The 22,890-nt window shown below is 43.5% G+C and overlaps 1 protein-coding gene across 2 annotated transcripts in view; it reads left to right on the top strand.

Moving 5' to 3' along the window:
- Positions 1–22,890, top strand: part of OXSR1 (oxidative stress responsive kinase 1) — a 101,835-nt gene that overhangs the window by 69,340 nt on the left and 9,605 nt on the right. For both annotated transcript variants that reach the window (XM_065830651.2, XM_071805359.1), the window contains exons 6-13: positions 4,127–4,236; positions 7,742–7,843; positions 10,668–10,801; positions 13,480–13,528; positions 16,047–16,112; positions 16,288–16,410; positions 20,231–20,266; positions 21,772–21,927. In XM_065830651.2, coding sequence (XP_065686723.1) covers positions 4,127–4,236; positions 7,742–7,843; positions 10,668–10,801; positions 13,480–13,528; positions 16,047–16,112; positions 16,288–16,410; positions 20,231–20,266; positions 21,772–21,927 — 776 coding nt within the window. The remainder of the gene's footprint in view (positions 1–4,126; positions 4,237–7,741; positions 7,844–10,667; positions 10,802–13,479; positions 13,529–16,046; positions 16,113–16,287; positions 16,411–20,230; positions 20,267–21,771; positions 21,928–22,890) is intronic.

Here is a 22,890-nt window from a genome sequence, read left to right as displayed (position 1 = left end):
AAGCTGGGAGGTTTGCAGAAATACACCAACTACAACTACAGATATTTTTCTGATGGTGAACATCTGAAGGAGGAAGGTGACCAGTGAGGAATATAGCAAGTGCTGTCTTCTGAAATACCTTTATTTTTGCTTGAGGGGGAATAATATATCAGCTACTCAAGTTTAAAAAGGGCTCTGAAAGGTCTCATGTCAAGATGGGTTTATTAGAATCATAGAATCGTTTTGGTTGGAATAGATTCTCAAGATCATTGTGTCCAACTGTTACCCCAACACTGGCACTAAACCATGTCCCTAAGAACCTCATCTACATGTCTCTTAAACCCCTCCAGGGATGGTGACTCCACCACTGCCCTGGGCAGCCTGTTCTAGTGCCCAACAGCCCTTTCTGTTAAGAAATTTTTCCTAATACCCAATCTTAACCTTCCCCTGGCACAACTTGAGGCCATTTCCTCTTGTTCTATCTCTTGTTCCTTGGGAGAAGAGACCAACCCCCTCCATGCTCCAAGCTCCTTTCAGGCAGTTCAGAGATCAGAAGGTCTCCCCTCAGCTCCTGTTCTCCAGCTGAACCCCCCAGGTCCCTCAGCTGCTCCCATCACACTTGGGCTCCAGCCCCTCACCAGCTCTGTTCCCTTCTCTCCACTCACTCCAGCACCTCAAGGTCCTACTTGTCTTGAGGGGTCCAAAACTGACCCCAGGATTTGAGGTTTGGCCTCCCCAGTGTCCAACTCAGGGGTGTTTTGTGCTCCTGCCCTCTGAAGTTGGGAACTCCTGCTTTAGAGTCTGAACCCAACCCATCAGACTCTGTAGGAACCTCTTTGATGTCAGTGGCCTTTGAAATGGCCAAGGAGAGATGATTTTCCATGTTTGACCTCTAGATTTGGATTAAACAATCTGATTACAATACTGTAGAAATTTCTCTTCCTGACGTACCAGCCGCAATGGTTCCCGATGCGATGTGGTCCTTCCCCAGTGTTCTTGTGTTGGCGAGTTGTTTAGATCTTTGTTTCTGCAACCCAGAATAATAAGAGAAGATATTCCTTTTAGCTTTTGCATTTCTTGAGTGAGCAGAATGATTTTCAAATTGGGCAACCTTAGCAGCAGGAATTGTTGCCTAACACCGAGCTTTTTCAAACACTTCATTCTGCAACATCATTGCCACTATAGCGTATTTTGTAGGGAATGTGGTTTGCAACACGTGATGTTTCTACGGAAAAGGATGAAATTGGCCCCGTTTAGTGCAAAACCTGCATCAACAGGATTATTCCTATTCTGGATTGGTTTTGCTGTGGTACGAGCATCTGGAGATTTTCTTTTTATCACTGAAACAGGTCCAGCTGATGAATCTTTCCTACATTGCTTCAGAAAAATGATTTAAAAGCAATGATCCTACCACTTGCATCCAGACATCCTGCAGACTCTTATTTGCCAGCAGACTGCTGGAAATCCGCAGATTTTGGGCTCCTTTAGAGTATCTGACAGTCGTTGGATTCCCAGCAGTGGTGGTTACTGGTATGGCAACCCAGGACTGAGCATTTCCAGTTCCTCCCTGGTTCTGGTGATCAATGCGGCGCTTTCCAGCCAATACAAAGTACAAACTGGCAAACAAGAGTACAAATGTAAACCCTTGTGAGCTCTCGTACCTCCTGAATTTCATGAGGTTTCCCATTTTCTAGAGTTAATTTGCAATAACCTGGTTCTGTTTTAGCCTTTCTGAGGGTGGTTGACAGTGGTGGAGAGAATGGGATGCGGGTTGTACCCGCAGCTCAGAAATAAGAATTGAGCCCTAACTTGTGGTTGTGATCTTATTTTATTGCTTTATAGATATTTCTTGAGAGCAGGCACATTATCATCTTAATAGTTAGGACTTGGATGAAGTTACTAAGATGATATTTAAGAAGATGGTTTCAGAGTCTTCCCTTCCAGCTGAGCAGCTCAGGCTGGTTGCTCCTGTTTTAACACACTTGAAATGAGGGAAATTGATTGGGAAAACATTGACTAGATCAACTATGTAACAGAATACAGTTTAATTTTGTTTTAAGCTTTCCAACTAGAATTTCTAAACTTGCATTTGATGTGAGATGCTGCGTAAAGGACTTGTGTTTTTACTGCGGGAATGCGTTTACTTGGAATGGCATTTCCTTTACCCTCCAAATGACTGCATGGAAACTTGAGGTAAAACAATATACACAAGTTCAAATACAGCGCATCGCAAGAAAATGCTGATGGCACTTGGACAAGTTTCTATTAGTGTGCTCTTATTTAAAAGAACTTCTAATTGCTCTTGTGTTTAGAACAATAGATGATACAAGATGTCCTGTAATGAGCGGTAAAGCGCAAGTAATTTTACTCTGAACTTATTAGGAAGGTCGTTCTGTTTTCTGAGAAAAGCAGGGATGGTGGAAGATCTCAAAGCACAATCTGTGTTGCAAAAAGTGGCTTTCCAGAAAAATACAGATTATAGGGCTGACGGGAATAGTGATCCATCTAAACGTGCTAAAATTTCCATGTTAGTGGGAAAATACGATGTCTCCGGGAACAGGATAGAGAACAGGACAGTGCATCTGGAAGAAGCTGAACCCTAATGAAAAGCTATTTGCTAGTGCTTGTTTTAGCCCTGGGATTTCAATACAGCTTTCTTTAGCGTCACCTTTCGGTTATCCATGTCCAGTATTGTAGTGAGCACAGAGTTCCTGTCCTTGGACCACTCTGACCTAAGCGAGCTGGAAGTTCTCACCACAGTGTTCTTGGAGTGATTATTGCCGTGGTGTTTCTCAAATGATGGACTGAAGAGGGGCTCATTGCGCTGCCTGTGTTATGCAGAGGAAGCTTGGGGTGTCCTCACGTGGGTGCCGTTGCTTGGAAATCATACAGGGGGATATTTGTTGCGGTGGATTCCTCAGTTTGGACAACATCTTTAAGTTAATCCATGGCTCCTCTGATAAGTCTTTTGCTTTTACACTTAACTATGTCAGCTGAGTTTCGAGAAGTTCCAGACCAGTTGTGATCAATAATGTGTTGGTTTTATGTGAAATAGCCCTCGAATGTCAGAGATGTATCTTCCAAGCCTGTCACCAATCTCAAAACCAAAATTTGATGTTTTGATTGCTTGTATGGTCAGATGTGTGGATGAAATGGAATTATGGAGAATGACCCATTGCAGGTCTATAATTCTGCAACACATAAGCAGTGTAGCTTGATGCAAATTGGGAAGAAATAGTTTTCTATTCATAGTTCCCGTGTCACCTGATATATTTTGCTTTTTTTCCTCCAAGGAAAGTCTACCATACTTGGTTGCCCAATCTTTTGTGATGTTGTTCTCAGAACACACCATAACCCATTGCTATACCGCTGCTGTTCACAGATCCTCTTTTCCATGTCATTCTTAATTGCATAAACCATCTCTGTTATGTTTGAAAGCATAGTTTCTATGTAAAGGAATGATTTGCTTTAAATAATACAATTGCCACAGAGTGTGTGGGGCATCCTTGAGCATCCTTCATCCCGTGGAAGCTGTTTTGGGTGGGGGTGATGCTGTGCAGAGCGCGAATCCCTCTCTGTAAAGCTGCTCTTTGGTTTGGTAACACTGCTGTGTGTTGGGAACTGCTCCAAGCTCTGTTAAAGCACTGAGCATCTCAGCGATGGAAGATTACCGAGCACAACATATTCTGGTAATTAAACATCCAGAATAAGGGGCTGGTACCTCCAGGGTGTAGTTAGGACAGCGAAGTGTTAGAAAGTCACTTTTTATGTGCCTGGCTTCCTTGTTGCAAATATTAACAGGGCGCTAATTGAAGTTCATTTATGGCTTGTTATGTGTGTAGATAAAGCTCTGGCTGTCAGCGGCAGGTCTGCTGGGGCTGTAATGTGGCCAGTGGGCTGTGATGGAGAGTGGAATTTTCCTCTGTGCCGGCCAGCGCTGAGAGCTCTGGTAATTGAACGCTGAACTCCAGACCATTCGTGTACCAGCACTCTTAGTGAACTGTTGATCATTCTTCGTTCATTAGGAAACTCCTCATGTGTAACTGCTTAATAGATGGCTGGGAATATGAAGGGGAAGGTGGGGGGACAAAGCCTTCAGTTTGCTCAGGATGTGTTCTTAATAAAAATCTTTTTGTTTTCGTTTCAGACTTCGGCGTCAGTGCATTTCTGGCCACTGGTGGTGACATTACCAGAAATAAAGTCAGGAAAACTTTTGTGGGCACACCTTGCTGGATGGCACCAGAAGTGATGGAGCAGGTGAATTGTTTTACCTACTGTCCTCCCACCTGGGATTCCCTGGTGTCAGGAATGGCTGTATTTACTTCAAACTAGATAATAATTTGGCATCCTGTAACAGTTGAAAACCACAGGATTGTCTTTGATTTGCCCATTGTGGTCAGGTTTGTATTGGGGAGGATTCAAGTGTTCGGTAGGTTTTAGCTGTTTTCCTTCTCTTGAGGCTCCTACCAAAGGTGAGAATGAGACAGCTCAGCTGTTGAATAAGGAAGCTTAATCTGCCCCTCCCTCTTGCCTAAAAGTGAGGTAGAATATAAGTAGTTTCACACGTGGTAGATGTGCATATGTACAGCTCAATAGTGTGCTTATCTGCATTTGCAAATATAAGAATTTGGGGTATTGCAACATGTCAGAGTGGCGAGTTGTTACAGTCCCAACAAGGCGTTTTGCAGCAGCTGTCTTTTGTGTCGAAGTTCAGTGCCACAAGCATATATATATATATTCATTTCATATATATATAAAATGAAGTACAGCAATTGTAAAACTTGAATGTTTGGTTTTTTTTTCCTTTATCTAAAACTTTCTGAGGAACCAAGATAATTTTGGAGTAGTTTAAATATAGTATTGATGAAAGGCTTTTTTGCTATTTGGCCTGTTGAGTGGCTCCCATGGTGGCTTTGAGAGCCTGGTGCGCTCATGCAACCTCCTCAAGTGCAAATCTAACGCCGTAGGGTACAAAACACATTCCCCAAGTCAGGACTAGGCTTTGTGAACTTCTGAGCTGCTCTATTGCCATATACTCTGGATCTTTTGATTTAAAAATTAAAAAAAAAAGAGGAGTACTGTTTCCAAAACTAGAATAAGGTTCACAGAATCCCAGAATGTCAGGGATTGGAAGGGACCTGGAAAGCTCATCCAGTGCAATCCCCCCATGGAGCAGGAACACCCAGCTGAGGTTCCACAGGAAGGTGTCCAGGCGGGTTTGAATGTCTGCAGAGAAGGAGACTCCACAACCTCCCTGGGCAGCCTGGGCCAGGCTCTGGCACCCTCACTGAGAAGAAGTTTCTTCTCAAATTTAAGTGGAACCTCTTGTGTTCCAGTTTGTACCCGTTACCCCTTGTCCTATCATTGATTGTCACCGAGAAGAGCCTGACCCCATCCTCCTGACACTCACTCTTTATATATCTGCAAACATTAATGAGGTCACCTCTCAGTCTCCTCCAGCTCCAGAGCCCCAGCTCCCTCAGCCTTTCCTCACACGGGAGATGCTCCACTCCCTTCAGCATCTTGGTGGCTGCGCTGGACTCTCTCCAGCAGTTCCCTGTCCTTCTGGAACTGAGGGGCCACAACTGGACACAATATTCCAGATGTGGTCTCCCCAGGGCGGAGTAGAGGGGCAGGAGAACCTCTCTGACCTACTGACCACCCCCTTCTAATCCACCCCAGGTACCATTGGCCTTCCTGGCCACAAGGGCCCAGTGCTGGCTCATGGTCATCCTGCTGGCCCCGGGACCCCCAGGTCCTTTTCCCCTACACTGCTCTCTAATAGGTCATTCCCCAACTTATACTGGAACCTGGGGTTGTTCCTGCCCAGATTCAAGACTCTACACCAAGTTTGTCCCTTTTCTGTGCCTTGTGTCCTTTCCTGGGGCACAGGACTCATGGAGCTGACCAGGACCTAATGATGCTGCTCCAGGCTGCAGGACAACAGGGGGTGTGAAAAAAAGTTCTTAAAGAAGGTGCTAAAAGGGGAAATGAATTTTTTTAGTGACAAACGGGAGGTTCTTGGTGCAACAGTTGTGTTTCTGAAAGAGACTTTATGGTGTCCAACAGTTGCACAGGGGCTGTGCGCATCTGACTTGGTGCAAATATGAGGTGAGGCTGGAGTTTTGGATGCTGATGTGAAATCCTTCGGCGTCCATGTACATCCCTGTGCTGGCTTCCAGCAGGTGTCACTCTGGGCCGATAAATCCAGCCCAGGAGAAAGGATGCAGGGGTTGCTGTAGTTTAGACTTCCATACGAAGACCTTATCGACCCAGCTCCATCTGGTTTGCTTTCAGCATCGTTAAGTTCCTTTAGGATGTTACTACGTGATAGCTTGGCATTGTCTTTTAATATGTGTTCGCTTGATGGATTTATGGCAAAGAAAACCTGGTGTGCTGCTCTAGAGGGCTCTCAAGTTATGCTTTTCATTTGCAAGCAGGATTATATGAGAAAATTAGAAAAAACTCCACTAAACACTTAAAACCCCAGTGGGGAATGGGAAACTGGACAGTGTATTAATGTGCTTCAAGATTAACTGAAATATAAAGCTAAAGAATGTCCCAAAGTTATTATCAAAACCTAAAAACTGGGAGGAGGGGGTGCAGAACCCAAATGCTTACACCATATTTTTCCTGCACTGTGTTCTTTTAAGTTATATCTGGGCTTTAGTTAAATGACTCAAAATCTGTTCCTAGTCATGGTGTCCATAAACCGCGATGCTTCAAGAAGCTTCTTAGACCTTTAAGGCTCATGAAAACCTGCAGAGCTGATGAAATTAGTGCAAGATATATCATGAAATTCAGTTCAAGTCTAGTACTATACAACAAATAGTGCAAGAAGGTTTTTTGTTTGTTTGCCAAAATTCAAGATCACCTTAAAGGTAGTTTGGGAAACGTTTTTGGCTTCCTCACAATGAGTATCTTTCTGAAGCTCGCTAGGTTAGCTGAACACAATAGCCCTATTAGCTTTGCTCTGATTCAATATTCATTTTTCCATCGTCTAGCGAGAAGAAATACAAACCATTCCAAGCAGCCAAAATGCTTTGATTTTTGTAACCGCTGTTGAAATTAGTACATAATGTCTCTCCCCTGCAGCAGAGAAAGCAAGTGCCAAAATATTACCTAATGATAGCAAGGAAGTAACCGCTTTGGCGTATGAAATATTTTTTCCTGTGCATGAGAGGAAGCAAACGCTATAAATTTTCCTCAACAAGCCTGTGTTTAATGTCAAGCGCAGAAGCTACTATTAATTAGTGGAGAGAAAGATTAGTCTGAAGACAGGAACCAGGGGCTTTTTACTGAGCTGGTGTGGACCAAAGTTTCAAGATTGAGCATGTTTGCAGTCAGATTGATTAAGCGGTTGAGTAAAAGTGTAGGGAGGCATATGTCCCGAGGATATAACCGTCCATCTATTAAATAGGAGAGTTTCATTAGGCTGTTTAATGACTCTCTGTGTCTTTGTGTAGAAGTCAGAGCCTGGGTTAACCCAATGCCTCTTTGTTTCACGCGTGGAGAGGTTTATGGCAGAGCAGTCACTGTTGTACAGTCCACAACCATCATTTTCATCAGATTATGGTTTCTAAAACACCTCTTTGAAGGTATGAGGAACCGGGTGAAGTGTCCTCTCCATCTCTTGAAAGCTGTAGTGTTGGTCTTTCTGAACTCAAGAGGAAAGGGAGAAAGGACGTGTAATATGCTAAAAAAATGGATTGTAGCATAGGCTACCGGGAGACACACGCTAAGATCCTTTCATGTTTTTCAGGTCAGAGGATACGATTTCAAGGCAGACATCTGGAGCTTTGGGATCACCGCTATCGAACTGGCCACAGGGGCAGCTCCTTACCATAAATACCCGCCGATGAAGGTGAGCAGCTCTCCAGACCCTTATGCGAGATAAAGGATCAGCGTGTTCTGTGGGTGTTTCCAAGAATTTGGCCAGCGTGCTTCCTTGGAGAGTTTGTCCTCTCCGCTTGCACTTGTGGATCACTATGTTCTTGGGTTTGTCTGAAGTCACCTTTTAAAAATACGCCACTTAATAATTGGTATTGTGTAAAATTGTGCAGTTCTTTCTTGGATCCTGAGTCTCGCCAGGGTCACCAGTTTTGAGGGAAGTGCTGTGTTTTTATCCTGGAACGTCTGAAGGCAGCAGATGTTTTTAGGGCTATAAATAATGATTCAGAGCCTGTTATCTGGCATCCAGTGACACTTGGGTGGCAAACCATTCCTTTACCTGCACTGATAACCCTTCTTGATACCTCTCCTGTTACCAGTTATCCAAAAGAATGTCTTATTTTGTTTAATGCCAACATAGTATTGTCAGTCACTGAAGCAGTAGAAAGTACTGTATCAGTATAAAATGGTGTGGTGTCAGCAACATTAATATTTCATTGAAATTGATGTGGATAAATTGTTCTCGTTTACCAGTGATGCTTCAAAAATCTTTTTAAAGTATCTTGAACTGTAGAACACCTTATAATTTGGCCAACTTTCCTTATTTCCTGACTCTTGAACTAGGAGCTACTTCAACATGCTGCTCTATCAGAGAGTCTGTGTCCTGAACTTGACAGAGTCAACCCCATCAGTTGAGGTCTGAAGCATCTAGTCCTACAGAGCTTTGAGATCTTCCTCCTTAACCCTTCCAAGTTCTGATGGGACTTTGTCCCAGTCACAAAACTTTCAGTCCCTTCTGCATTTCCCATCCTCTTCTATTCCTGGAATGTTCCCTCAAATCAAACAGGAGAGGATGGAGAACCCGTTCTAACCTTTATGGTTAGACTAGTTACCTGGGGTATGAGACCTATGGGTGCCAAGTCCCTCAGTTTTGGGTATATCATGGAGCAAGTTTGCCTTTTCTGAGTCTTTTACCTGCCGGAGTGCTGGGTGAGGTGGGTGTTTCCTCTTCAGGGCTGGGCTGTGTCCCCTCTCACCCCACAGTTACAACAGCGTATGGGAATCACAGAATCACTTCATTTGGAAGAGATCCTCAGGGTCATCGAGCCCAACCATAACCTAACTCAAGCACTAAACCATGTCCCTAAGAATCTCATCTATGCATCTTTTAAACCCCTCCAGGGATGGTGACTCCACCACATCCCTGGGCAGCCTGTTCCAATGCCTGACAACCCTTTCCATGAAGATTTTACTTCCTAATATCCAATCTAAACCTCCACAACTTGAGGCTGTTTTCTCTCGTCTTGTCGCTTGCTCATTACAACAGACACATCCGTGTATCACTTTAAACACCAGGATTTTGCACTGGTTTAACTCTCGTAGAACAGAATTAATTTTAAGATCTGTCACCTCCGTGCAGGGACTGTTGAGTAGCTGAGTAGTTTAGAAATGCCACTAAAGTTGGTATAATACCATATCAGTGACTGTGGCAGAGGAGCGAGGAGTTCAGGGAAATGTGCAGCTGATTTCACTGTTGCTGTTTCCATTGAAGGTTCTTTCTGCGCTGTGATTATCTGGTAGCATTTTGCAGTAGCTCCTGCAAGCAGTATTTCCATTTATTGTGTTCGGAATGCATGGGCTTTAGCTTTGAATACAAAGATGCCCTATTTAGTATCGCGCATTGTCGTATAGTAGATAAGAGAATCGAAAACTCATAATTTTAGGTATGGGTTCCCATTGTGCAGCCTGCAAGAGGACTCCTGTGTTTTATTTATTGAATGTAATTGCATTTCCCTGCAGATTAATTTTGTTATGCAGCAAAATGCCCCGTGCATTAAGTGACCCTCTGAGGAGAAAGGGAGAAAAGCAGGGATTTCTGTCAGGGACGGTATAATTTTAGGTAGATTGATGGGCTCTTGCTGCCCTAAGCAATCTAGTTCTTGAAAGCTATTTAAATGTGCCGTGTGCTGCTTCCTTTTCTAAAAATAGACCTTCGTCTGTATGTAGGTGACAAGTGAAAATGGAGATGAGTAATTTTCTTCCTTCAGAATATCTGAGTGATGTGGAGGAAATAATCAGTTTGGCTTGATGCATGAGCAATGTCTTCACCCGCTGTCACATTGGTACATGAAAGTGAACCCTCGTATTTATGTTGCCCTTCTGCCTTTACATTACTTTGATTTCTAGGTAAGAAATACCTGCAGGGAGATCTAAACAGAGCCTTCGAATCACATGCCGTGCACAACTGCTTGTCTCAAGAAGGCTGGGAGAAGTTCTGTTCCATTTACACCTTTAATCGCACCAAACAGACTCGAAAGCAAATCCCAACCTCGTGTTTGGCCCCAGGATTGCACTGCGGGCCAGGAGGAGAGATGGAAAACAGGAGCATAAATTGTTGGGTATAAATTTACCTGGCTTCCCATGGGAAGGAGGTGGATGTAACTTGAGGTCTTGAACCTCTCAGGTGACAGCCAGAATTTGCATAGGTGTAAAAGTTTTAAAGATGATTTTCTACAAAATTAGTGAGCATGGGAAGCAGAGGGAAGAGGAGAGACGCTGTAACTGTCTTGAGGAGGTGGTAGGTGAGTTTTTGCCGTCTGGTGAATGTGAGGAGATGAGCAAAGCTGTAAGAAACTTCACTCTAAGCTCAGGCCACCCTCAGAGAACCGTTGTAATGAAACAGTCCTCGTTCACTCAGATACTTCATGAAAATGCTTATCTAAAATACAGCAGTCCCAAGATGGGTCTCTAACAAAGACCAAGAAAAATCTCATTGCCAATAGATATAATTCTTTCAGGTTTTAATGCTGACACTACAGAACGATCCTCCGTCTTTGGAAACCGGTGTGCAAGATAAGGAGATGCTGAAGAAGTATGGGAAGTCATTTAGGAAGATGATCTCATCGTGCCTACAAAAAGACCCCGAGAAAAGGTAAGAACACCAAAATAAATTAAAACCAAACAATAACAGAAAAACCTGAAACAAACCCACAAAACTCATTGTATTCCATGTATTTTCAAGCTGGTCGGCTCTCTGCCTCTCCAGCCTCTCAGTTGCAATGAACACAGCAATCTCGCTGTGTGGCAGCAAGTTCTCTTGGCTGTCCTTATTTTTAAGGATAAATGGCATTGTGCCCGGCCATTCGCGTTAATGAGGGTGCGTCCCAGTCCTCCCCTCGCCACCTCCAGCAGGTGACTGCAGTTCATGTTTTGTTCCCTGACAAAACCGCTCTGTGTTTATAAATCAGAAAAGTACATGTTGGGCAATATGTGTTTATTTGTAAAGCTTCATAAATAAGCATTTAAAATTTGCCAGGGCGAAGAAGGCTTTCAGTGTAGTTTTGACGTGCTTAATTATAAGCAATATTTGGTTTGGGAGGGGAGATCAGGAAAAACACTGGCAAATTTTACCGGCATGTTTTCATCAATACAGATTGCTTAAGTGACCTGACGACACTTTTAGTCTTCCTTGTAATAGTAACTTGACTACTCAGTGGTGTTAGAAATACCACTGAGGGGGTGGTGTGTATGTTGAGCTTCTCAGGATGTCATTATATTATATTATGGAATCGCTCAAAGCTGCGTGAGGGTCTGGTTTTCTGCGGCAGCTTAAAACACAGAGCCTGCCACGCAGGAGAGCTCAGCAGTGTTTCTGTGAGGGGCGGTCATTGCATTTGTCGGATTTAGTGAAGCTCTTGGAAGGAGCATTCATCCTGCATTAAAAATAGTGTTCCTTCAAATGCAAAAGTAAAGAAACAAGCATTCCCACAGGTTGTTTTTTATACCTCTTAGTTTTCTTTTTTTCTCCTCAGTAAGCAAACTTATTACGGAATCACAGGCTGGTTGGGGTGGGAAGGGACCTCTGGAGATCATCCAGTCCAACCCACCTGCTAAAGCAGGGTCACCAGAGCAGATCACACAGGAAGGTGTCCAGGTGGGTTTGAATGTCTCCAGAGAAGGAGACTCCACAACCTCTCTGGGCAGCCTGGTCCAGGCTCTGGCACCTCAAAGGAAAGAAGTTTCTCCTCATATTCAGATGGAACCTCCTGTGTTTCAGTCTGTGCCCATTGCCCCTCATCCTGTCACTGGGCACCACTGAACAGAGTGTGGTCCATGCTCTTGACACCCACCCTGGAGATACTTATAAACATTGATGAGATCCCCTCTCAGCTTCTCTTCTCCAGGCTGAACAGCCCCAGCGCTCTCAGTCTCTCCTCATCAGAAAGATGCTCCAGACCCCTCAGCATCTTTGTAGCCTCCACTGGACTCTCTCCAGTAATTCCTTGTCCTTAAATTGTGGAGCCCAGAACTGGACACAGAACTCTGAATGCAGCCTCAGCAGGGCAGAGCAGATGAGGAGGAACAACCTCCCTCAACCTGCTGGTCACACTCTACTTAATGCACCCCAGATACCACTGGCCTTCTGGGCCACAATGGCACATTGTTGACCTATGGTCAACCTTCCATTTCTGGAAAGGGAAGAGTCCCTTCATAAAATAATAACAGTTAAGACATTTTTCTGTTCCCTGTTGTGATTAATCCAGGAAGAAACACTTCTCAGGCATTGGGAGATAGGATCTCTTCTAACGAGCTTTACACTTCAGATACTTAATGAAACCGGCGGAGTGCTTGATAAATGCTGATAGCAGGGTTGTTGTTCTGTGTGTTTTTGTTGTTTCTCCCAGCACGATGGCTTTTCTCCTTTCTACCTTATCCCTGCAGGTCAGAGTGTGTGCTGATCAGAATTAAACATAATCACTTTGAACCATTCTCCTTTCAACCACCACCAACAGCCACCGCCATCATCCTGCTGTGGGAGCAGGAGCCCAGCCCCTAATGAATAACTTACACAATCCAATGTACTTATGCATATTATATGGATTCTCAAAGAGGAGAATTCAGTGCAATTGGTTTTTAATTATTTTTAGGGTTCCTTTGTTATAAGTTGGGGTTTTTTTGTGTAGTAGCATAATCTGAGATGAAATAAACCCCGTGATAAATGGTCGTTAATTAAACTCTGTTACTATTTAAGCGGAGTTTGCAGTGTGGGAAATGCAGTCAGCTGGTAGTTTCTCATCTACATCTGAGTCTTCACAAAGCTCCTTCTAAACCCACAAAGGAATATCTTCTACTTTTTAGTGTTTATCCTCAAGTCTAACTTAAAGGGGAATATAGCTTGTACTTGTTCCTTTTCTGTTAGACAAAGATTGATCGTCCCATCTGTGTTTAATGGGATTAATTACATGTAGATAATGAAGTATCTGTGAAATAGTTCTGTTACTTGCGCTCCTGTAGGTGATGAGCCTTTGTTTCAATATTGAGCAAATAGTTTCCGCGATCCTATCAGACTGAGTCCAAGGCTCAAGTTCAATGTCAAAATGTGAGCAATGCCCCCCCCCTCAAATTATTCACTGCTTTTGATCAGAATACACAGAGTGTTTAAAAAACTGCTGGTGTAAAAATTATTTGGAATACATTGATTTTTAGGGGAATTGTGCAGGAGAAGCTGATACCCTTATGAGATGCAGTGTTGCAACAACCTACAAGACACTGTTGTGGTGAAAGGGAGTGTTTATAATTGTTATTTTCTACATCTGTTTTTATTGACAGACCAACAGCAGCAGAACTCTTAAGACACAAGTTTTTCACGAAAGCAAAGGTAAGAAAACCCTTCCTACATGGATCTGTGGAGAGAGGGAGCTGGTCAGAAGGATGATGGGTTTAGTGACAGCTTTACTGGCGTGAGCGTGGGCTGTTTTGCTTAGACCTGGCCTGAGTGGGCTGAATGGGTCATTGTGAACAAACAGAGTTAAAACCTCTCTTCTGGACCTCCCCCTGTGTGCTGCTATTAAGGGAAATTATCTAGGAATTCTTATGCATTTAAATGTCTTTCAGTGGCTTTTGGGGTTTTTTCTGCTCTTGTAACGGTGCCGTTCTGGCTGCGTGTCTGACTGTAAAGGTCTCTGTGGCAGTAAATGTAACTTATATTTTAGTAAACTCTATAATCAGTCTGTATGCGAAGCAGTGAATGAAGCCCACTGTGCAGAGGGCTGCCTAAAACTGTTTCACCCCATGTTGCCTTATGGAAAGTGAAGATCTTGTGATACAAAATAGTAGGAAACTCCCATTTCTAGCCTGGAAGTGAACTGCCAGTGAGCATTTATGTAATTACTGCCTGGAGATTAACACATATACAATGTGCCAGGTCTTGTCAGGGGGAGACAGACAGAAATAATGCAGGGGATAAATTATATTTTCATGGGAATGAGGAAATGTTTCTGCTTGCTTATTTTTTTTTCTGTGGCGTGTTTGTGATCAAAATACATGGGTTTTATAGCAGAACACAGATTAAACTGTCAGAAAGATATCTGATACCTGGGATAGCACAGCAGCATCACCAATTAATCAAAGGAGTTTTCAGCTCCCAGATTAAGAAGCTTAAATGGAATTGGCCACATCTGGGTGTCTGTACAGAGCTGCATGTCCTACTAAAGTTGGCAGAGATCTAACAGGTACCACCAAGGAGTTCTAGAGAGTGATGCGGTTTATGAAATGCAGGACTTTGCTTTAGGGCAAGTTTAACTGATGCCTGGGCCCTTGACGGTATTAGCTGGGTTTTCATTGTCCGTAATGGGATTTTAGGCAACTGAATAGTCCTCGTCTGTCCACCAGTGTGGCCACTTGGTGTCCAAAGTGACAAGATGGTTTACACATTGCTGACCTTTCTCCGTTCGGTTATATGACTTTCTGGTTCATGTCGTACTTCATTGTGTGTAAAATCTCCTTCGTGCTTTCATTAAGCTGCCGTAGAGTAACATATTAGCATATGTGGTGATAGAAAATTAACATTACTGTAAATGAGGCAATACTTAACCCGGCACCCAAAGTGAAAATGTGTGTCGCTTATCGCTCAGTGTTAAATTGCTTTCATACATCAGCCAAACTGACGGCTGGAACTTGAGGACAGAATAATCCAATTTCTGTGCGTCTATATTGAACTGTATATAAAAATACAGCTTATGCTATGCAACTGTATGTGTTGATAATGCTGACAGCCACTCATCAGAAGACTTTTGTCTTGAGGTTTTCCATCCTACCTGCAGGAAACCATCATGGGGGAGTTCCGGGAGCACTTAATGGGCAGAGATGATGGGAATATCCAGCGTTACTGGTGTGGTGGGAAATAACCAGTGCCAGGGTGGCTGCCTGGGCTGCGCTGCCCACAGCCAGCGGCTGGGCTTTGTGCTCAAGTGATTGAAAAATTGTACACTCAGCAGCCAACATGTTAACCAGTCCGGAATAGCTTGCTGAAGAGGAAATTTAATACAGTAAAGCATTGCAGCTGTTTCCCAATATTTAATCTGTTGTGATAGGATAAGGGGTGATGGATTTCAACTAAAGGAGGGGAGATTCAGGCCAGACATGAGGAAGAAATTTTTGACACTGAGGGTGGTGAAACACTGGCCCAGGTTGCCCAGAGAGGTGGTGGATGAACCATCCCTGGAGACATCCCAGGCCAGGCTGGACGGGGCTCTGAGCAACCTGAGCTGGTGAAGATGTCCCTGCTCATGGCAGGGGTGGCACTGGGTGACCCTTAAAGTTCCTTTCAACCCAAACTATTCTGTGATTCATTTGCTTCCTCTCTAAACATCATGTGCTGTACATTTTTTCAGCCACTTCCGTTGCCCTAATTGCTGGGTCTGATTACTCCAGTACGTAGATGTTCCTACATCCTGACCTGCCCGACATGTGAGATTTGCCTTTTGACAGTCGGACTGGCTTAAATTTAGAGGCAAGATGAAGCAAAGTGGCTGGATCCAGGTGGTGTAGGATCTGGGAATGAAAGAATGCCAAATATTGCAGCATCTGATACCCTGCTGAGGCATAATAAGTATAAAAGCATGTTCCCCAGTAAATCAGACAGAATAGTTTACAACTCCTTAGTTGTTAATTCCGTATCACTTTACATAGGGAAAGTGCGGCCGCTTGTTTAAAGAAGGTATTTAGGATGGAACATCATGTACTGTAGTCCAAAGGAAGGAAAGTAGTTTAATATCTTTGGGGCATGGGGATGAAAGATGCAATACACTTTCTGCTAGAAATAGCTTAATAGTTTCTTTATCGGAATGAAAAGGCATTTTCAGCAATGCAAACATTTGGTATTTTTTCTTTTGCAGAATAAAGAATTTTTGCAAGAGAAGATGTTGCAAAGAGCACCGACGATGTCCGAAAGATCCAGAAAGGTACTGAAAACCTCCTGTGCTCTGTCCTGCTAGTTAAATAAGTACTAAATAAAGTCTTTAAATGCCCTGGCAGACGTTGCAAACTGAAGATGCTCTTGTGCTGTTTCTTCTAAAAGAGATCCCCTGTAGAAAACGTCTTCCTTACGTATCAACTCTGTGTCTTTGTGCTGAGCAGGTCCGGAGAGTCCCCGGTTCCAGCGGACGTCTTCACAAGACTGAAGATGGAGGCTGGGAATGGAGTGACGATGAGCTGGATGAAGAAAGTGAGGAAGGCAGAGCAGCAATTTCACAGCTCAGGGTGGGTCCTCAACTCTGATAACGTTACTGTCTGTGTTTTCTTTCCCAACCGTGGTGTGTTTAAATATCCCTGGGAAGCATCTGGCCTTCTGAAAGTATGATATAAATTAAATTATAATCCCTTCCCTTGAGTTTGTAGACAAACAAACTAGAAGTTGTATCGATCTCTGGTTGAAGAGATTGTATTGATCTCTTCTCTGTCATCAGCTGGTCTCGTTCAGGGATGCTGAGCATCATTTAGAACACAAAGTCAGAGTTTTTGCTCCCAGCTCAGCACACTCATTCACGTGAGCTGGGATGTTCCTGTTGTTTTTAAGGGTGCTGACTGTTCGAGATGCTTTCTTCTGGAAGCATCAGGAGAGGTTTTGTCCTGCTGCCCTGTCCAGGATGGAGCTGAAATCCATAGGGCCTGTGCATATGACTGATCTATGAAATGCACAGGGCCTGGTTCTGTCACACCAGTTACACTGAAATCCATTACATCTGGTAGAAAATGTTATGGTGTCCATGAAGTTCAGCATTCAAATATCCTCCAAAAAAACACCACCTCCCCCTCTCCCAACACATACGCAAACACCCAAAACACAGAGGAGTAATGAACAGTCATCAATGAATTTCCAGGTTGTCTTCCTCCGGTGTGGGGTTTGGCTGGAATGGCTTAGCTGTTCCCTTTTCACTACAGCAGGTGGCCTGAAGTGGACTGTGCATTTTCATCATTCTGTAACTGAATTAGTGAGACAGTGAAGGATTTTTAGAGGAAGCTTTTCAATATGAAAAATAAAAAGAACCAAAACAGTATTGGTTTGAGGCATTTATCCCTTTGCAGCTTTTCTCATTTCTCCTTCATTGCTTTTCCTTCTACTGATGCTCTGCATAGATCCTTAAATATTAAAAACAAGATTTTGCATCTTTTTGACATCCTTTGAATAACTCAATTTTTAAAGACCTCTATTGATGTAGTAATTTCATACTTTGTCGCAACAACTGTTGTGACTTTCTGAAGTTACTGTGTCCAGCTTTGTGTTACATGGTCAAGGGGGATCTGTTGGTACCAGGTGCATACCACTGAAATTCTTGACCCTTTATAAGCTGAAATCTTCTGAATTCCTTTTGTAGGTTAAAATATAATCAAACACAGGCTGTAAATTCCATCCAACTATAATCCTTCTGCTGTTTTAACTAAGTTGTAAGATAGAATAACTTACACTATGTGTTACATTTTATTCCTGCCTATGGCAAAGGGGTTGGATGAGATGGACCTTTAATAGTCATTTCCAACCCAAACCATTCTGTGATTCCAGCGGTACCTGTGTTTTCTTGCTGTGTGCCTTAAAATAAAAGAAGGGCTTGCAGATTGACTTAATTTGCTAAAATGCTTCAGTATTATCCCGTATAAAAGTTTCCACCGAAACATTCCACCTTTCTTCACTTGATAGAAAAACTGGGGGGAATTTAATATGTACAAATGTATATTTTACAAGTCTCTTGCTAGAACTGCACGTGAAATCAGACAAATATTTATCACAAACAGCCAGAAATACCTGCCTGGTTCATTGAATAAGCCAACTCACTGGCCTCATGTCACCTTTTGGATATAAAGACTTAGTGAACTTCTTTGCTCTTGGTATTTAAACCCTTGAATTTAGATGAGAGCAATTGTGCTATGTGGACTTAAAGTCATTCACCTTCTGTTACTCATTAAATCTGCGCAGTGGCACGTGTTGGGTCACGTTTCACTGGTTCCTCACATCGTCTCCGATCACACAAGCAAAAGTAAGTTAGAACAAATAGATTTCAGCACATCCCCAAAGTCATCCTCTTTGTGCCTTAATTAGGTAAATGTCTTGTAATATTTGTCCTATTTCTGTCCATGTTTTTCCTCCGTTTGCTCCTGTTTGCTGTTTATCTGGGTTGGTTGTTAGCTGTGGGGTCAGTGTTTCCGTACTTGTCTGTACGGTGTCTCCCACACTCTCATCTTTCGGACAAGCTCTTTTTGAGTTATTCCTTGAGGCATCTGGATGCTCTTGGACACGAGCAGCGCTGTGGCCTGCAGATGTGGAGCGCGGTTGTTTATCTCTGGGAGAAATGCCACGTTTTTCGTCTCGTCTGGGAACTGTCAAGGGATGGCTCAACATCTGAGATGGATTTCAGGTTTTACCTTTCCAGCTGAGTCACTTTTTTCTTGACACTGTCTGCACACAGTCACTGTGAAGGAACTGTTCCTTCTCCTCCTCTCCAGAGGACATTTTGTAATTTGCTGTTCTGAGAATAAGAGCTTGTGCTTTATCTCATGGGAGGCCTCTGGGTCATTTTCCACATGAACTGGGCGTTGCTGAGGCTGCACCTCGAATCCTGGGGTCAGTTTTGGGCCCCTCACACCAAGAAAGGCCTAGAGGTGCTGGAGCGAGTTGAGAGAAGGGAACGGAGCTGGGGAAGGGGCTGGAGCCCAAGTGTGATGGGAGCGGCTGAGGGACCTGGGGGGTTCAGCTGGAGAACAGGAGCTGAGGGGAGACCTTCTGATCTCTGAACTGCCTGAAAGGAGCTTGGAGCATGGAGGGGGTTGGTCTCTTCTCCCAAGGAACAAGTGACAGGATGAGAGGAAATGGCCTCAAGTTGTGCCAGGGAGGTTTACATTGTATATTAGGAAAAAACTCTTCATGTGAAGGGTTGTCAGGCACTGGAACAGGCTGCCCAGGGTGGTGGTGGAGTCACCATGCTGGAGGTGTTGAATAGACACATAGCTGAGGTTCTTGGGGACATGGCTTAGTGCCAGAGTTAGGTTAATGGTTAGACTCAATGATATTAAAGGTCTTTTCCAACCACAATGATTCAATGATTCTATATGTTACAGATCACTCTGATCTGCTTTGTTTAAGTTAGCGGCATTGGTTAAAGTTAAGACAGTGATGAGACTTTGTTCTTACGTCAAACCTGTGCTGCCCTAATCACCACCTGTCTTCTAGACCATGGTGAGGAGAAGGAACATCTGTTAATCCCAGCACGATCCAAGGTGTCCCACCTGTCTGTGTCCACATGGCAACTGGACCTGTAAGGAGTCAAAGCTGCTGGCTCTTATTTGCAGGGCTTTCCAAGAGTGCTCAGCAATTCCTTCCTGCTCATGTGAAACAGCTAATGAATATTATCTTCATTTTACTGATAATCAAAGACAGGTCGCGTTCTTTGCCTGTACTTTCCCCTCCATTCCACTGCTGTTTCACTGCTGCACTTGCGTACAGTCTGTTTTCTTATTTCTAATGCAGAGTCCAATGGTGAGAACAGCCGAAGGATGTCTTCTGTTAAACAACACAGTAACACTGCTTTCTTTTTTGTTTGCTTTTCCTTATTTTCCCAAGGTTTTCTATGGTTTAAGCAACTCAGTTTGCAAACTAGTTCCCTAAGTACACAAATTCCAGCAGAATTGAGGAAGACAAATTTATGTGGCTTATCTTTTTCTGCAAGGCTTTGGTAGCTTAAAATGGATTTTGCCACACTGGTGCACAAGTAGTTTGATCCAATCTGAGCGATCTAATGGTTAATGCTAATGGTTAACACTGATAGCAGCTTGGGGTGTTATATGGCACTGGGTAAATACCAACTGTGCAAGTTCTGAAACACAACTGTATGTTTCTGGATGGTGTGACGTGATTAGGTTCCCAACACATTGTGTGCTGCCCCGTTTTATTGTGCATATTAATAAATATATGTAAATTGAAAGCAATTACATGGATTTCTTATGTTCAGTATGATTCTGACAAATCTTTCTAGTCACATTTCACTTTATTTGGGCAATGACAGCCTTGTTTTTTTAAATTGTTTTTCAGTCTCCCAGAGTGAAAGAACCTGTACAGAATTCAGAGGTAAGTTATAGTTGCAAATGGCTTCCCCAAATGACTCCTGGTTACTGCTGTTGTTTCCAGGATCACGTTTTTGTCAGCCTTTGAACACAATATTGTGTCAAGTAGAAGCTGGGCCCTGCTTGCAAGCCTCCTTTTAAAAGGAATCAGTGTCTTCCTTAAAAACCCAAAAACACACACACAAAAAGCCCCAAAACACTCAAAATAAAAACTAAAAACAACGAACAAACAAAACCCACACAACTTTCAAATGTGTGTTTTGTGTGGTCTGATTGGCTGGTTTGGGACCTACGCTCGGAAGTGTGAAATAAACCTGTTGTAGTATTTGATAGCAAACAAAATTTCAGTTGCACTTGATAATCTGCCTTCAGTTCTGTCCTGTGTTTCTTATTTTAGGAATATTAGTATATCTTATCTTTCAGTGATAGAGACTGCTTATCTTCTAGAGAATGGGCTATGTCTTGCTTTTCCTTACCTGCGTGGCAAGATAACCAGAGCAGTCTCATAGAAGTTAATCTTGGGTTAGGTTGTCCTGCTTTTCCTTCATCCGTTTCCAAGGATTGATTATAAAGGGAGGCCTTAAAAAAGACTACAGTTCTGGCACTGTAATTTGACAAACTAAACTCAATGCTGAAAACTAGAATCCCTTTGGGATCAATTTCCCCGTTCTGATACATCTCTTCATATATATTGTGGTTTGGAGGTCTGTTGCCAGGTTTTCAATATACAAAGTGATGTATGTTTCCTACAACTGAATGGAATAAATCAAAGGGAGCACTGAAGTGCCATCAAACTTACAGTTCTTTGGCTACCATGCCAAAATCAATTTCTCCATTCTAAATAACACAAGAGGTAATAAAGGTTAAACTTCCATTTAGCTCCTTTTCCCCATCCCCAAGTTATTTTTCTTGCGGGGGACTAACTTTAAGTCCAAACCTAAACATTCTTGTCTTGTGTGTTTTGAAGAAATTAAGCTCCAAATTAACTTTTCAATTGAATGTCCAGATTGGTCTCTGACATTTGTTTTACAAATGGATAAGTTATTGATGATTATCTTTGTTCTCTGAATGGAACTACAAATCAAAGCAGAGTTGCTCTGCTCTGACTGCATGGCTATTTGAAAATATAGGTAGGATGTGGATCCTGAGAAGGGGGAACTAAAGGATAAGGTGCTCTCATCCCAGCTGGGATGCGATACGTGTGCACCCAGCTTTGATGGCTGCACAGAGTGTAAGTTTTGTCCAAGATCCAGAGTCATGCAGCTATCTTGGCTTCATTACTGGTGAGTAAAACTGGAAAGTATCAGGGCAGAAGGGGTCCCTGGGTGTGAAGAAGCATTAAAACCCTTCAGCACCAATGTGGGACCAGTGTCCTGGATGCCTGGGAATGCCCTTGGCACTGAACTTCTCAGAGTGATTTATGTGGCATACAAGCGCTTTTTGGAAAGCTGGTGCTTGAGTCAGAACTCTTGGGTTCCTTTTCTCATGAAACCACCTTTTTTCTTGCAGCTGTTCCCATCAGCTGAACCTCCAGGTCCTTCACTCAATGCTCCAGCACAGGCACCTACTCAACTACCTCAGGCTGCAGGACAAGCGCCTGCACAACCTCCAACTGCTGTACCTCCCCCCAGCCAGGCTCCACCAGCAGCCCCCGCAGCAGCCCAGGTAATGTCACGAACCTTCGGACCAGCTTGCAGCTTCGCGCTCTGTTCCGTTCAAGATGTGCTTAAATGGTCTAAAGCTGTAGGAGTTTCTTTTCTGAAGTTACATTAGTGCTGCTTGCACTAATTAACAGCTGGGTTAGTGTCTTGCAAAAGGAAGGGAGTCAGTGTGAGGCCAGCAGTTCTTTGTTAGTATTCTGTGGGTGAGCAGTGACTTTTTCTGCTGTTCAGGGAGTGGAACCTCCTGAAGCACAGGAGATTCCATCTAAATATGAGGAGAAACTTCTTTCCTTTGAGATCCCAGAGCCTGGCCCAGGCTGCCCAGAGAGGTTGTGGAGTCTCCTTCTCTGGAGACATTCAAACCCGCCTGGACACCTTCCTGTGTGATCTGCTCTGGTGAACCTGGTTTAGCGGGTGGGTTGGACTGGATGATCTCCAGAGGTCCCTTCAACCCCAACCAGCCTGTGGTTCTGTGTACTCCGCTTTGAGACAAGGTAAGAGGTAAGAAAAAAGGAGAATCTTATTGAAGCTGCTTGTTCTTAATGTTTAAGGCGCAGCAGAAACAGGCCCTGATTGTGTCTCTCAGTGCCATTTGCATCTATGGGGTAAGAGTGGAGAGAAAAGCGAGAGGAAGAAACTAGAATGTGCAAGTTCTCCAGACTTCAGAAGAGAGACAGGAGGCCTAGGTTACAACTGTCCTTTCAGCAGTCAAAAACTGCAGAGAAACTCCATCTTTGGGAAGCTCTGAAATCTTGTGGGTTTTTATACACTTAAATTTCAAGCAGAGAGGGGAGAATGGACCTATGAGGGGAAGTACGGAGAACGTGAAAGCTCGACAAGTTTGTATTTAATTCTTAGCTACATCACCCCAAGGTGTAGGAAATGGACCAGACAGGCAGGTGTGGCAAAGTCAGGGAAATGCTCTGACTTGTGTTAAAATGGCCAACCTAAATCATTACTGAGGTAC

The sequence above is a fragment of the Patagioenas fasciata genome, chromosome 2 (assembly GCF_037038585.1).
Source record: "Patagioenas fasciata isolate bPatFas1 chromosome 2, bPatFas1.hap1, whole genome shotgun sequence".
Taxonomy (NCBI): domain Eukaryota; kingdom Metazoa; phylum Chordata; class Aves; order Columbiformes; family Columbidae; genus Patagioenas; species Patagioenas fasciata.
The sequence above is the reverse complement of the archived record's forward strand: the minus strand, read 5'-3'. Positions and strand labels throughout refer to the sequence as shown.